The sequence below is a fragment of the Ambystoma mexicanum genome, chromosome 10 (assembly GCF_040938575.1).
Source record: "Ambystoma mexicanum isolate Mex_15411 chromosome 10, UKY_AmexF1_1, whole genome shotgun sequence".
Lineage (NCBI taxonomy): Eukaryota > Metazoa > Chordata > Amphibia > Caudata > Ambystomatidae > Ambystoma > Ambystoma mexicanum.
In genome coordinates this window covers 641,667,211-641,681,229 of record NC_090932.1, presented here as the reverse complement: position 1 = coordinate 641,681,229, position 14,019 = coordinate 641,667,211, and the positions used below count along the sequence as shown (strand labels likewise).

Genomic DNA, 14,019 nt, shown 5'->3' with positions numbered 1-14,019 from the left:
TCCCCCCAGCTCTGCTGGCCTTCCTTGTTTGCTTTAGGAAGTGCGGGCTGCCGGAGTGATCTGTAGCAGAGGTTCCTCCGGGAAGCAGTGTGGCTTGGAGAGCACCTCGCTGCTAGGGGGTGGCACGTCATTGGCTTGGCGCTCCGAGGTCCGCAGCACGCAGTGCACGGATCACTGGGGCATAGGCGTCGGCCACAGCTTGCCCGGGTGAATATACGGGCGGGCCAGCGGGAGCCCGGGCACGCTCGGTGGGCCTTGTACGGCCCTCCGGGGAGCCCGCATCCCCTCTTCGCCTTCTTTTCTCGGTCCGCCCTGGGGTCACCAAAGGTCCGGGAGGGACAGAGACAGGAGCTCTGAGGTCAGAGATAAGGATAATGGCAGCCGCTGTGGGTTACTGGCTTCCCCGGTGGTGCACAACTCATCGCTGCCCCTCCTCCACTGGGTCAGTTCGCTGTCGTGGCCGCCATCTTGGTCTCCGGGGGGGTCTAAGTTCGGAGGCTGCGTTCCTCGGGACGCTGGCTCCGTTTCTTGTCGGGTTGGGGCACCGAGTGTGCAGGATCGGTTGTTGTTGACAGGCAATCGCTGTTTTTTTAAATTAGCATTTATCTGGATGTGTTTTTAGAGGATAAATGGAAGGATCGGGTCAGGAGCTTGGAGGAGGCACGTCTTCACTCCATGTACGTTAGCCACGCCCTCCGCTGTTTTCTCCTTATCAAATGCTAATGCATGTTAGGTTCTTAAGAATCCTCTCTGCTATGATTAAAATATGTTGGAATATGGCTGCCATTATCCTTATCTCCGACCTCAGAGCCACTTTGGCACAGATGATTTCCTAATCTAAAAGTGATGCTGATCTAAACATTATATGCTTTTCAAACTGTCTTCTTGTCCCGATAAACAAATGTTGTGCAAAACGCCAAATTGTATATTGACCCATGTTTTTTTCATATTAGAGTCCTTGCCCTTTAATCCTATAACCAATGTATTTATTGTGCGGCCACAGTTTTGCCCACACAGAAGGTTGCAACGATGGTGCAGGTGTTTGCATAGTAGTCTATTTTGCACAGTCCTTCCAAATTACTCACTTTGCAAAATGTATTTGAGTGATAAATGTGTGTATTTAGAACAGGTAGGTATTTTGGGGGGGATTGTTTGCATATGTAGCACCATTCATTGTATAGGCTTCTAGTTGTCGGGAATGTTTTAATATTCAATATGGCTTTAAGTAGATTTGTTAAAATGCTATTTGAAGTCACATTTATCCTTTCTTTATTTTAAGAATTTTTTGGAAAAATCTACTGAAAGAGAAACTCGCCAAGAATATGCTCTTGCAATGATTCAGTGCAAAGTCCTTAAGCAGCTGGAAAACCTGGAGCAGCAAAAATATGATGATGAAGACATAGTGGAAGACATTAAGTTTCTCCTGGACAAACTTGGAGAAAGTGTTCAGGATCTTAGGTACAAAGTGAAATTTGTTTCAGTTCCACCCTGTGTTTTTCTTTTAGTGTATTGAGTTACAGTGCATGAATGATTGATTTTATTTCTGCTTTAGAAAGAAACTGGGTCCCTAGAGTAACCGCAAAGTTAAATTGTGGATAAGCACATTTTTGCTGACATTCTATGAGATGAACATCTGAACAGTCATAGTATGTACATTCTTGACAACTTGCCCCAGACTAATCTTCGGTTACTTAACTCATTATAGCATAAATATATGCATCTTTTTACACAACTACACACACGCACCAGACCAATTGCCCCACACCCCAAAGGTAATGTCTTTGTTCCATATAAGTTTCAGTAAATTCAGACAAATTCCAATTATGGCATATATTCTTTACTGGTTTTTTGCCCAGCACTATATTGTGTGATCATCCGAACCACATCAGTCTTGCGTACATTTACTTTTAGGTTTAAGGAGGTCTTGTCTGTTCATATTTTTCTTATGGCCTGGCCCAACGTCCTTGGTGCATAACCTCACTCCAGAAACCGCCTGTCAAATACCTTGGATTCTTTCTCAAATTCCTCAGGCTCTATGTAATTCCTCCTAGCACATTTGTATTCACCTGTTGGTATATTTTGAATAAAACTTGATTCATGATGACTACTTGCCAGTAGCAATAACTTTACCTCAGTGGGTTTCCTAGAAGTTTCCTAGACGTTCTCGCCATGACAGTATGTCCATTAATGTATAAGTGTACGTCAATGAAGTCTATTTCCATCGGGTGAACGTTGCTCATAAACTCAATCCCAAAGTAATTCTGGTTAAGATAATTTACAAAGTCAGTTAACATAGTTTAGCTGCCCTGCCAGATTACAAAAACATTATCAATGTACCTCGCCCAATGTTTGATTCGAGGTCCAAAGGGGTTCTTTGAATATACATAGACATTGCAGAAATATCCAATAAAACGATTCGCAAGCGACGTGGCATTATTTGCCCCTATCGCTACCCCTCGAGTCTGCCGATACAGATCAAAATTGAATAGAAATGTTATTCTGCAAAGAAAAAATCAACATTCCCTGCAACATTATAATGTGTAAAAAGTATGAAGAAGACTTGCTAGCATACGTGCATTCAATGTTTTCACTGTCAAATTATGTTGAATTGATGTATGCTTTCGCGTCTATTGTGACAAAACAGAAATCTGCCCCCCATTCAAAACATTCTAAAATTTTACACACTCAAAGCAAGCTCATCCAAGTGTCTTATAACTGTCCAAAAGCTATGTATCGGGACATAAAGAAGTGACATATGAACAGTTTGAGGTGACTGTGTCAAATCCCTTACAGCGGGATCTCGAGATGAGGATGAATTCAAAATGCAGTCTTCTTTAGACCTAGGGCCTTATTACAAGTCCAGCGGTAACCCTGCTGGTGCTACCAGCGGGTTGCTGCCAGACTTGCAACATTTACTGGCGCCTGGCTTGCCGGAAACACCGGGGGGTTTACGACCCCAGCGTTTCGGGAAGTCAGTCGCCGGTAAATTGTCATAGGACTCAAATGGGAATGGGGACCACAGAAGGACTGGCAATGTTAAGAACAGTGCCGGTGCTTCTGTGAAACTCTGCTGGCGGGTGTTGTTCCGCCCTCCAGGTCTGACCCTGGTGGGCAGCACGGCACCTGCCAGCAGAGTTGTACTGTGCCGGTCCGGAAACACCAGCCCCCTGCAGTGACCTTTTGATGCATCAGCACACCACCAAGTACCTCCACTGCGGGTAATGGGTAATGCTTCAGGCTTCATTTGGGATGCCTTCCTTCTAAAAAGTTGTATAGAATGTTAAGCATGTTCTTCTCTGTGCAGTCACAAGGCCTACTATAAATGGAACAGCACGAATGGGGTATTCCTAATTGTCCTATGTGGATGAGTCACCTTGGGTTATGAGTTCTCATGCTCCTAGCTTGGGACGGGCCTCAGAAAAGTACATTGAATTTGCCATTCTCCCTACAATTGGTGTGTTTAAATTTGATGGCTTTGTATGCTGAAAAACTGGTATGACAGTAACTTTTTGGAAGGTGTACACTTAATTTCAATACTCATGCACATTTGTACGGTTAGGCTACTGGACACAGAGAACGATTTTCCTCATGTCCTGCCTCATTCCAAACATGTTTTATTTATACGTTTCATGCTTACTGCACAAACTGAAGTTGATTTTTTTCTATATGTTAATTAGCCTTGTGGAATTCTTCCACTGAATGTTTTCTGGTAATCCAGAGGACCAGTCAAGTGCTTCTTTGATGGTTTGTTGAATCTTGTCCTCCCTTTTGGAAAGCAAGTGCCATCCGGATTCAAACTTTTAAATCTGATTTTAGCAATATTCGTTGAATTTCTTGTGAAGCTATGGCAACTAGTGACGCGTAGTGATGTTGGTCTGATAACCTTGCATACTGTAATTATGGTTGGTACAGCTTCATAGTATTGCTTCATCTCAGAGGAGCACTTTTTTATCTAATGAAACCTCTCCTTCCCATGCACATGAAGAGAGGGGTTTTAGGCTGTGTGTTGCTTTGACCATATGCCCCCGCCTGTCTCTTATGTGAGACAGTTGACACCTACATTGTTGACAAGACCACCAACAGTATCTTGACTTTTAGCCTTTGCCTCCGCAACCTGTCTGCTGGTGAGGGTATATTTGTGTCTTTTCTCTAAGAGTTGTGCATCTCATCTTTTTGATTTTCTATTAAAGGAATGGTTCAGTCAGAAATTTGTAATGTCCCTACAGTTCGGCCATGTGTTTTTAAGCCTAAGTCGGTCGATCGTAGAAAAATTTCCTATGGACCTTACCCGAGTTTTCGTCCACTAAACACACACGAAAACAAGCAGCAGGGCGCCGCCATTTCGTGATAATCTTATCACTTGCCCCATCGCCCTGGGTGACATGCTTTTGCAGCACTAAATCATATCCCCTGCCCCTGAGCTTGACATCAACAAAGCATTCATATTCCCTGCCTCTCTCCATGACGTTACTGGGCTGCGTAGCCAAACGCACCAAGTCGTCTTCTACGCGACTTCACACAGAACCCGGAATCCAACAGAGATCCGCTCACAACACAGCGCGCCACAATTCGGAATATGAAACTGTAGTTTAAAATCAAACAGCAAGATTTTAAATTTGGTAAAGTACATTTATTTGACATTAAATGTTTAGAGAATATTCAGCAATCGGCATATTAAATCGGAATGGACATTTTTTCTTTGCTCTCGATCCGCTACAGTTTATCGTGAGTCACGCGCTGTTCCTTTATGGTGCACAGGGTGTTGGTTTTTCGTTAAAAGAAGCACTTTGGTCGCACGGTGAATCGCAAGGCTGTTCCGTCAACTAGGCTCTAGGCCACCGTTAAGGTTGATATGTTGCTTCTAGCCGCTAGTACTGCGTAAGGGCATATGGGCCCTTGGCGATCGTCCCATAAAATAGTCAAGGTAGTGCAGTTGTTTACAAGAAGCTGCAGCTGGCGATTGAAGAATCCGTCAGCCGGGGTCTGGAATAGGTGGCAGTCGCAGTACAGTAGGATGTACCTGTTCTGAAAACATCAAAATTTAAATTAGTCTCACCAGCCGATCTTTATTACTATTATTCATTTTATTTATTAGGGCCGAGGTGAAACTATTTGCTTGTGAGGATAGTGCAATGGAGTATGTTCGGCTCTAAAAGCAATGCGAAAACTGACGAAAGAAATCGAGGATAACACACAATGTAATGATTTATTAGCGTTGAACCACTGAGAAACGACTGTTTGTCTACATGCGTGTCGAATGGGGACATGCATGCCCATGTGCCCGGTAGAAAGACGATCCCACACATTTTTTACTTGCTCTTCATTGTAATATGCCACACAGAACGAACAAGTACAACTTAACCTGGCTTTAACGGTACGCTATTGATATTATATTCCGGTATAAAATAGTCTAAGAGTTACTTACATTACATTTGCCATTTCCATTGTCTCTGCGTAATGCAGTCCGTAAATTCCACTCTGTTTGTGCCAAAGATTTTTCATATACTGAACTAACATGAAACACGGTCTAGTTTCAGAATTTTCAGCCTTATCTCTTGTGTTATTGCACCCCTCCTTCAAATGAAGTCCTTTGCGCATGGTCCCTGTCTCGCAAGGTCAAAAAACAATAGAACCTTATACTGCCAGTGCGAGTTGTGGGCCTCTCCAGCCCGCGAGCAAAAAATCAAAGCTGCTGACCTTCATTCTGAATGAGCATACATTCCTACTTTGCAACATCCCGTGTAAAGCCATCCGTGAGAACTTGAATTTTGGACTCCATTTTAGTACTAGGCCTCACTGTGCTAATGCAAACTGGCTTCTCTCCCATCTGCAACGCCTCGCTTGGCGCATTCCAAGGCCCCCAAGTTTGTCCTCGTTGTCGGTGAGCTTTGCAGTCCCAAAGAACCATAACTATGGAGACATTGACTTTTTGGGGGACGGTGAGGAAAAGTATAAAGTACCTGAGGAGTTGAGCTGAAAGTGAGATTTATTGTTTGTTTGTTTTATTATTTGTAATGCGCAAGCCTCCCCTCAGGTAACAGTGCGCAGCATTTACATGAGATTACGAAGCTTAGTTACAACAACAAAAATATATACATACACATATTGAAAAGGTCACCGGTATGAGATGAATAGAGAGAGAAGTCAAAGATGACACCCAGGTTGTTCGCCACTCAGGATGGTGAAGGGAGTGGTTAGGGTTAGCATACTTTATATGCACACTGTACAATAACATTTTTTTAAAAAAGGCAATCGGATTATAATCATTTATACCGGGATTTGTACTTCTCAATGAGCTCTGCTTTGGGTGCACATGGCACAGTGGCAATGTTTGCTGGCAATGTATCTGTGCTGTGCACAGAATCTCTCAAAATTCCATGTGTGTGCATCTCTAGTACATTAACAATAAGGCCTTCAACAAAGTCGAATTCCATTTCCTCATATACTGGTTTGACCACCCATTTTTTACATCTTTTTGTAAAGGCCGTAGTGTAGCAAAGCATCCCTACATTTCCCGTAGTCCTAGATTGTTCACAGCACACATTCTCGTTATGCGCCAAGACCGCTAGTAGAATCCTATGTTTCATGCCCTGTATGCCAAAATGCAATCACTTTGGCCTGTACTTTAGGCACATATTGTGGAACACCTCCACATCTCCTGTGTGACAGAATTCTGTCAGTCCCCTCAAATCTCTTGATAGAGTTTTATCAAACACAATCTTCTCATTGGCTTTGTGTGTAGGTGAAGATGGAATCAACCACTTCTTCTTCCATGCCTCCTCTGGGGACAAAGGGCCATGTTCACATTGGTGGAAATGTTGGTTTTCTTTCCAGTGGTGAACGTTGGCACAGTGGTGCATTAGTGACCGCCATTTTTCAAGTAGAATTTCCACTGACCCTTCACAAGTTTTGGAGCTCCACCAAAGATGGTTGCTGATTGACTGGGACCACTGTGAAATACTTTCCAAACCTTTTTTTTTCCCCTGCAGCTGAGATTTTCTTATTGATTGATTTAGCAAGATGCCATACGTCAAAATTATGTTTAATATGTGGGAACTGCTTTCTCATTGTCTTGGCTATTGAAATGTGTCTGTCCGTGGCTATGAGGTTGATGTGCATTCCCCTCGATTGTAGATATTCCAATGATTTTATAAATCCTAGTTTCTCCATGGCCACGGAGGATTTACATTGGGACACCTGCACGACCACCGAACTCATAATTTTCTTACTATCCATGTCCTGAAAGTGGTAGGTGCAGTTCTTGGCTGAAAATCCAGGGCTGTTGCACTGTCCATCGCCGGCTAGCCTGAACCGTTTGCCTTTGAATGTACTTTCTATAGACAATTGTTCAATTTTCCAAGCATCACTAATGGCCGGAAATAGATAATCATGTTGGAATTTGTAGTACTGTGTTTTAGAAATGAAATGGAGTCCCACAAACTGAAAGAAAGACTCTAACTTTCTAAAACTGGACCACTAAAAAGTGAGGCATCTGCACACAGTAGATTGCCTGCTTGCAGTTTCCCCAGCATCGGTTGTGCAGACCATGAGAACTTATGATGTAATGTACAGGTGGCATGTATTTTGACGTTACTGCCTTGTGTTTGACGAATCACATTCATCAATGGCTTCCCACATACTTGCCCTCTAACTGAATGCCCACATTTCAGCATACTTATAATATCCATCAAACAACTGTCGAATACTATGTATTTGCCCTCTTTCATTAGACTGTCATCCTGCATCACAGTTGTTTTGGACTGTACCGTTGTGGACATATCGCCCGAATTGAAACTAATATCGGTGATATCATGTTCTGGGGCTTCGGTAAATAGTGCTGCTGGTTCATTCTCTGTCATTTCAACATCTGTTACTTGAACATTGATGGGAGAACACAACAATGTCGACAGCTTTTTGGGTGGCATTTCTTTGGCGGGTGTAGATTGACATGCGACTACTTCAGAGCTATCTTCAATACATTCAGTGTCATCTTCTTGTGGTGGTGCAGTCGCACTGTAGCAATGATCCAATAAAACTTTGCTGGATTCTCTGGACACATTCAATTCATGTTCCGGCCATTGGACAAATGCATCTCGAGTCTGAACACGCCGCGCCTCAATTACTAGTTCCGCCATAGTGGAAATGGTTTGGCAAGCAACATCTCTCATTTGTTTCACTGTCTGTGTATGTATAGTTCGTACACCCACGGGCAACTAGAGGACAGATTGGGAAAGGGGTGTTCAGTTTAAACCCAATGTACAGTATTGTACAATTGACCGAAAAAAAAACATAATATAGTCCCTGGCACAAAACAATTTCTAAAATTATTAACTGTTTGTAACTAACCTTATTTTTGTTTCTTTTCTTTGCAACTTTCTTGACTCGAACTTCAACATCTGCACGCTGTCGCTCCGATTCGTATCCGCATGTCTCCCCTTCCTCTTGCGCTGCAGCGACTATAATTTTTGGATCCGCATAGACAGCACGGAATGACGCTCCATCGACTCCCTGAAACATAGTACTTTCATTACTATAGATCACAATATTGAAAACCTAAAACCCGCTTGAGGACGACCACACAGATACATCTCAATAGCTAAACACGACTGAAACATTGTGTAGAACAATCAAACGACAAGTATACAAGATCTGATGATCTCGTTCGATGGAACTGTCAGTATGCATACCTCGTGCTGCTGAAGAACATCTAGGGATGTTGTCAATGTGGTGGACGCTTCAGCAACTCCCTGAAACACAGTACTTGCGTTAGTATGGTTTTCAATATTGTAAACATAACACACACTTGGGGTCGACGGCACAGGTACATATAAATAGATAACCATAGATAACCACAAATGATCCATTGTCTAAAACAATCAATGCATATGGAAATATGATCAGATTTTCTCGACTTATTTCTCCGATTTCTTTACATCTGCATCAACTACAAGGGATGTTGTGATTGTAGAGGAAGCTCCGTCGTCTCCCTGAAACACAGTACTTGCGTTAATAATGAAGAAAGTATAGCAAATGGAATCACGTTATATGATCTCGCTCAATGGAACTGTCAGTATCCATACCTCGTGCCCCTGAAGAATATTTAGGGATGTTGTAAATGTAGTGCGCACTTCCGAAAGCTGTTGCACCAAATCGTATATGCATGCTCCCGCTTCAACTTTGTCTGCAATTATTTGATTGTCAGGCTCCGCATCAAGTGCAGGGGTTGACGTTCCATCTACTGCCTGAAACATAGTACTTGCATTAGTAAGGATTACAATATTGAAAACATAACACAACTTGGGGTCGACGACACAGGTACATATCAATGGCTAACCACGAATGAAACATTGTGTAGAACAATCAAACGACAAGTATGCAAGATTTGATGATCTCGTTCGATGGAACTGTCAGTATCCATACCTCGTGCTGCTGAAGAACATCTAGGGATGTTGTCAATGTGGTGGACACTTCAGCATCTCCCTGAAATACAGTAATTGCATTAGTATGGATAACAATAATTATAACTGAAAACAAACACTAGGGGACGACAACTAAGGTGTATATCAATTGGAAAGCACTAACCAAACATTCGGTAAAATAATTACACGATACATAAAAACTATTACTTGACATGCATAAAACAAGTCTGTGGCGGAATAGCTAAGTAAAATTACCTGATAGGCGCTAGAAGTGGTTGATAACTGCAGGCACGACACGGATGGAGAATCTTGTTGCTTCATATTCAGTGAATAGTCAAGAAGTTGTAAAGGTAAATTATTATTTGATAGTGAAATACCAATATTAAAAAGTGCCATGTAAGGCGAAAGAATACTTTAGAATAATGCTATTGAAAATGCGCAATATAGCACAGTTCCCTGTGCCCATAAATAGATTTCTTTTGAGGGTCATAAAATTGAAAAATAATGTATTGCTAAATGTCATTATTCAAAAAGCTATACACTCATATCAATATTGAAAGTATTACAAGGGACACAACACCTAAAATATCAATTAATCCATTCTGCTACCTACACACTACCGCAAGGCCTAAAGCTAAATCCGGACACTTGACTCACTAGTGGCGGAATGTGGACGAATAGAGTGGGAATAGCGTTTGCGAGCAATTTTCGTGTCGTTCGCCGTTTATTCTTCTTTGTTACCCAGGATGTAGCGTACATGTTCGAGGGAAAGTGCCGGCTGCAGATGCGGTATCGATCACCCCTCTTGTCCTCAAAGACTTTTTGGACTCTACTTTCAAGCTCTGACGGTGCATATCCGCAATATCGGACCCATTCTCTTATCCGATCTACAATCTTAGGGAATACATGCATTGTAGTGCCTTCAGATTTATCATGGGTCTTCGAAGGGCAACCGCTAATCAAGCAGGCAGGCATTGTTGAAAATTCTGAAAAGTAAATATCAACATTCTTAAAAATTCTTGATGAATAAAAATGTGATAAAGTAAATGAACCATACAATGTTCAATGCAAGGTTTGTTTTGGTCGCCGGAACTATACCAGTTCATCATGTGCGGCTTAGTATGTGCATAACTTTCACAAATTAATAAATGATGTGACTAAACTCTGAACATGTGACTCGTCCCTTGGATGTACTGTCTTGCACGAAAAGGAAACATGCTTATATTATAGACCGGACCCGCGACGGATGCAATTCAATGACAATTGACACAGATGAAAATAAATAGATCTATTGATAGCATAACAATTGAAACTCAAGTCAATAGCAATGAGACCAATGAACATAGCACTATTGAGTACTCTACTCGCAAATAGATAGAAATTTAAAAATGAACGAAATATGACTGTGATAAATGGCCTTCCCTTGACCAACAAACAGTTAGATTCAGCAAGCCGAGTAGTTTGTGGCAGGAGAACAGGTAGATGGCCACAGGTAGCACACTGACGAGTTTGCTCGAAGCGGTCACAGAAGTTCACAGATAGCACGACGACGAGCAGATTAGCATTGATCTCAGTGGTTCTCAGGTAGCACGTTCAGGAGTTGACTTGCAAAGCACAAAGATGTTCTCATGAGACATATCAAGTGGTTTATAAAGTATTAGAAACAGGGGTGTGTTTGTGAATGAATGACGTGTATATGTCGTGGTATTATGTGGTGTGCAGGGGGGCGGCCAGCGTGAAGTGGGGTCCTGGCCGGAGACACAAGGTCTGAGGAGGCCATGTGAGCAATGGCCCCTGGGCGTGGGATACCTTTTGAAGAGTACATGCCGTTTGGCACCTTGGCCGTTTGCGCCCCTGACAGCACACCTTGGCAGCGCACATCCACTGGCGTGAACTGCCTTTGATAGAGGGGGGTGGGATGGATGGGCCGGGGGCGTGCAGGCAAGGCACCGGAACACTGCTGAATGGAGACACACTTGATTGATTTAAAAAATGGAAACAACCGTTGTTAAAATATATGTTGTGTTTTATTTTGTTTCTCATTTTGATGGCACAAAAATACTAAACTTTACACATTGTCCACGTCAGGTTGCAGCACAGCGAGGGAAAATCCCCTGTACTGACCGCTGTCGCTAGGGAAAGTGTCTTATGGCACCAGCGACACAGGCGGGTATTACTCTTCGAACGTGGTGTCCAAGCCACCCGTGAAGCCACCATGTAAAGGAACGATGGGCCACCAGCCTGTACCACTACCACCTGTGAAAAAGAATGATACAAACTGTTTTTAAATGACCAAGATAAGTTTAGTAAACCTTTGTTGTCACTGACAATTCTTGTAACTAATGGCATTCTGCTCGGACAAATGCTGTCTAGACACTGCACACTGCACACTATTGAACGACTTCCATGAGTTACAATGATATGTAGATGTAATTTTGAATATAGGTGACGACCATGAAATAGTAGCAGATGTTCCTCTCTCTATGTCTATTGCTCCCCCTTATCTCCTCCTACTCCCCTCCTTATTCCACCCACTCTCTCCTCATGCTCCCTGACACATCTTCTCTATCCCTCCAATGTTGTTCCATCTCTGCTGTTTACCTCCACTCTCCGATCTTACTCACCACTACTCTTCCTTCTTCAACCGCTACTACCTTCCCCTCTCCACACCGCTACTAGTCTCCCTTCCCCACACTATTACCCTCTTATCACTATGTTCCTTTCCTCTCTCCACACACCTCTTCTCACCTCTCACTGTTCCCTTCTTCTCCACCCCTACTCATGGATAAGATGCCCGTCTCTCCCTTCCAGGGATTGGTGCCCTGCCGGGACTGCCAATACTCTCTCTCACTATCCAACCCCCTTAATTTCTTTCTTGCACCAATCTACTCACACCCCACTCCTACAATCTTCCCTACTATACTTACTCTCTCAAAACAACCACACCCTCTCACTCTACCTACTACCCCCACTTGCTTACTCCTATCTCCCACTCTTCCCTCACTAATGCCCTCACCTTCACAAACGCCTGTTCATTCACTGCTTCACTCTCACCAACTGGTACCAATCTTCCTCAAGCATACCTCAATTTGCACAATGCCAATGTGTTCTGCCTCTAAGCTCTTTTCTCCACCTTGTCTCTTAGTCTGCATCCGCCTCCTCTGACCTTGCATGAAGTATGCACTCTCTACTTTCCCTTCAGTCTCTTTAACACTGTGGATCTGCTGGTTCTTTCTCCCCCTGCCCCGTACCATTGGCTGCAACGATTACCTGACTCCAAGAACCAATATGTGCCAGTCTTTTCCCCAGGGACCGTGGTACACATTTGAGATGTTTTAAGCTCCTCTCCCTTTCCAGCATGATTCTGGAAACTGCCTTTGTGTGGTAGCAGCCAGTTGCTCAGGCTGCTTGGTTTCCCTGTGGCTTTCCTCTGTGTTTGTTCAGTTTAGTTACAAATTTGGTTTGGAGAGGGTTTGTATGTCTCTCCCGTACCCCTGCAATCTCCTCCCTGCCTGCTGGCCCTCCATTCTCCTGGGGTCCATCTGGGGTTGTCGGTTCCGGTGTTGGATGTCTCATTGCTGTTTGGTAGGGTAATTTAAAGTCCATTTCCTGGCTGTTCTTGAGTCTGTTCTCCTGGCTCTGATCTAGGTTTTCTCAGTTGCTCCCAGGCGCACCGTCTGCGTTGCAGTTGTGAAATGGAAAAAGAGAGAAAACTGGCCAGAAGTAGTGCTGGGAGGTATGTTGCACCAGAGACCATTACAAGTATTCACATGCATGGCACATGCAGGGGTCTTGGAGACTGGGTTCCCACATCTACCCCAAAAGCCCCTGGACAGGGTCATGACCCTGTCACAATAGGTAAATTGATTCACATGCGCTGTGTATTGCGCCATCTGGTGGTTGATCTTGAGCATTACACGTGGTTTGCTTCCAATATAATAGACATTGCTGAAGAGGGGTTGTTGCACTATTCCTAAACTACATGTGCAGAAACCCATAATGCTGCTGCAAGTTAATACCCTCAAATTGTTTCCCACCATTGACTGGTCACAGGATCCGGGTAAATAAGGTTTGTCCATATGTAAGGCAATGTAAGTCAGAACCCCCCCCCCCCCCCCCATATGCTGGTGAGAAATGCATGCAGCATGTGGGTTCACAGCCCAATGTGCTGCTAGTAGCCTCACGCTCAGGGGCCACTGTTAAGCAAAATTGCATGCAGTACCCTCTGGGACCACTACACACAATTAGGACTACAGGTGTTAGCCAAACCAACCTTTGGTACAAGTCTGTACCACACAGTTTTTGGTAGCGAGCTGAGCAGCCATGCTTATCTCAGGAGTGAATGTGAGCAGTACATGTAGTTACACAGAGGACTTTCGATGACAGTAGTTCAAGTAAACACTTATACTCAAGGTTTCTTAGTAAAAACACTTAGTAATTTATTACACAATCATTTAGAAAACATTTCTCTAGCAGAAGGCAACTTAATATTATATACCCATACACTTCAAGACAAAACTTTAAGCTTTTGTGACAGTTTGAGTTCCCCTGAAATGGCAGCCAAATGGCAGTTCAGTTACTTAGCAGTGAGCAAAAAGGA

The 14,019-nt window shown here is 43.4% G+C and overlaps 1 protein-coding gene across 1 annotated transcript in view; it reads left to right on the top strand.

The window, feature by feature from the left end:
- The window catches only part of ATP6V1H (ATPase H+ transporting V1 subunit H), a 478,140-nt gene that overhangs the window by 232,783 nt on the left and 231,338 nt on the right, over positions 1 to 14,019 (top strand). The window contains exon 10 of the mRNA XM_069618225.1: positions 1,280 to 1,458. Coding sequence (XP_069474326.1) covers positions 1,280 to 1,458 — 179 coding nt within the window. The remainder of the gene's footprint in view (positions 1 to 1,279; positions 1,459 to 14,019) is intronic.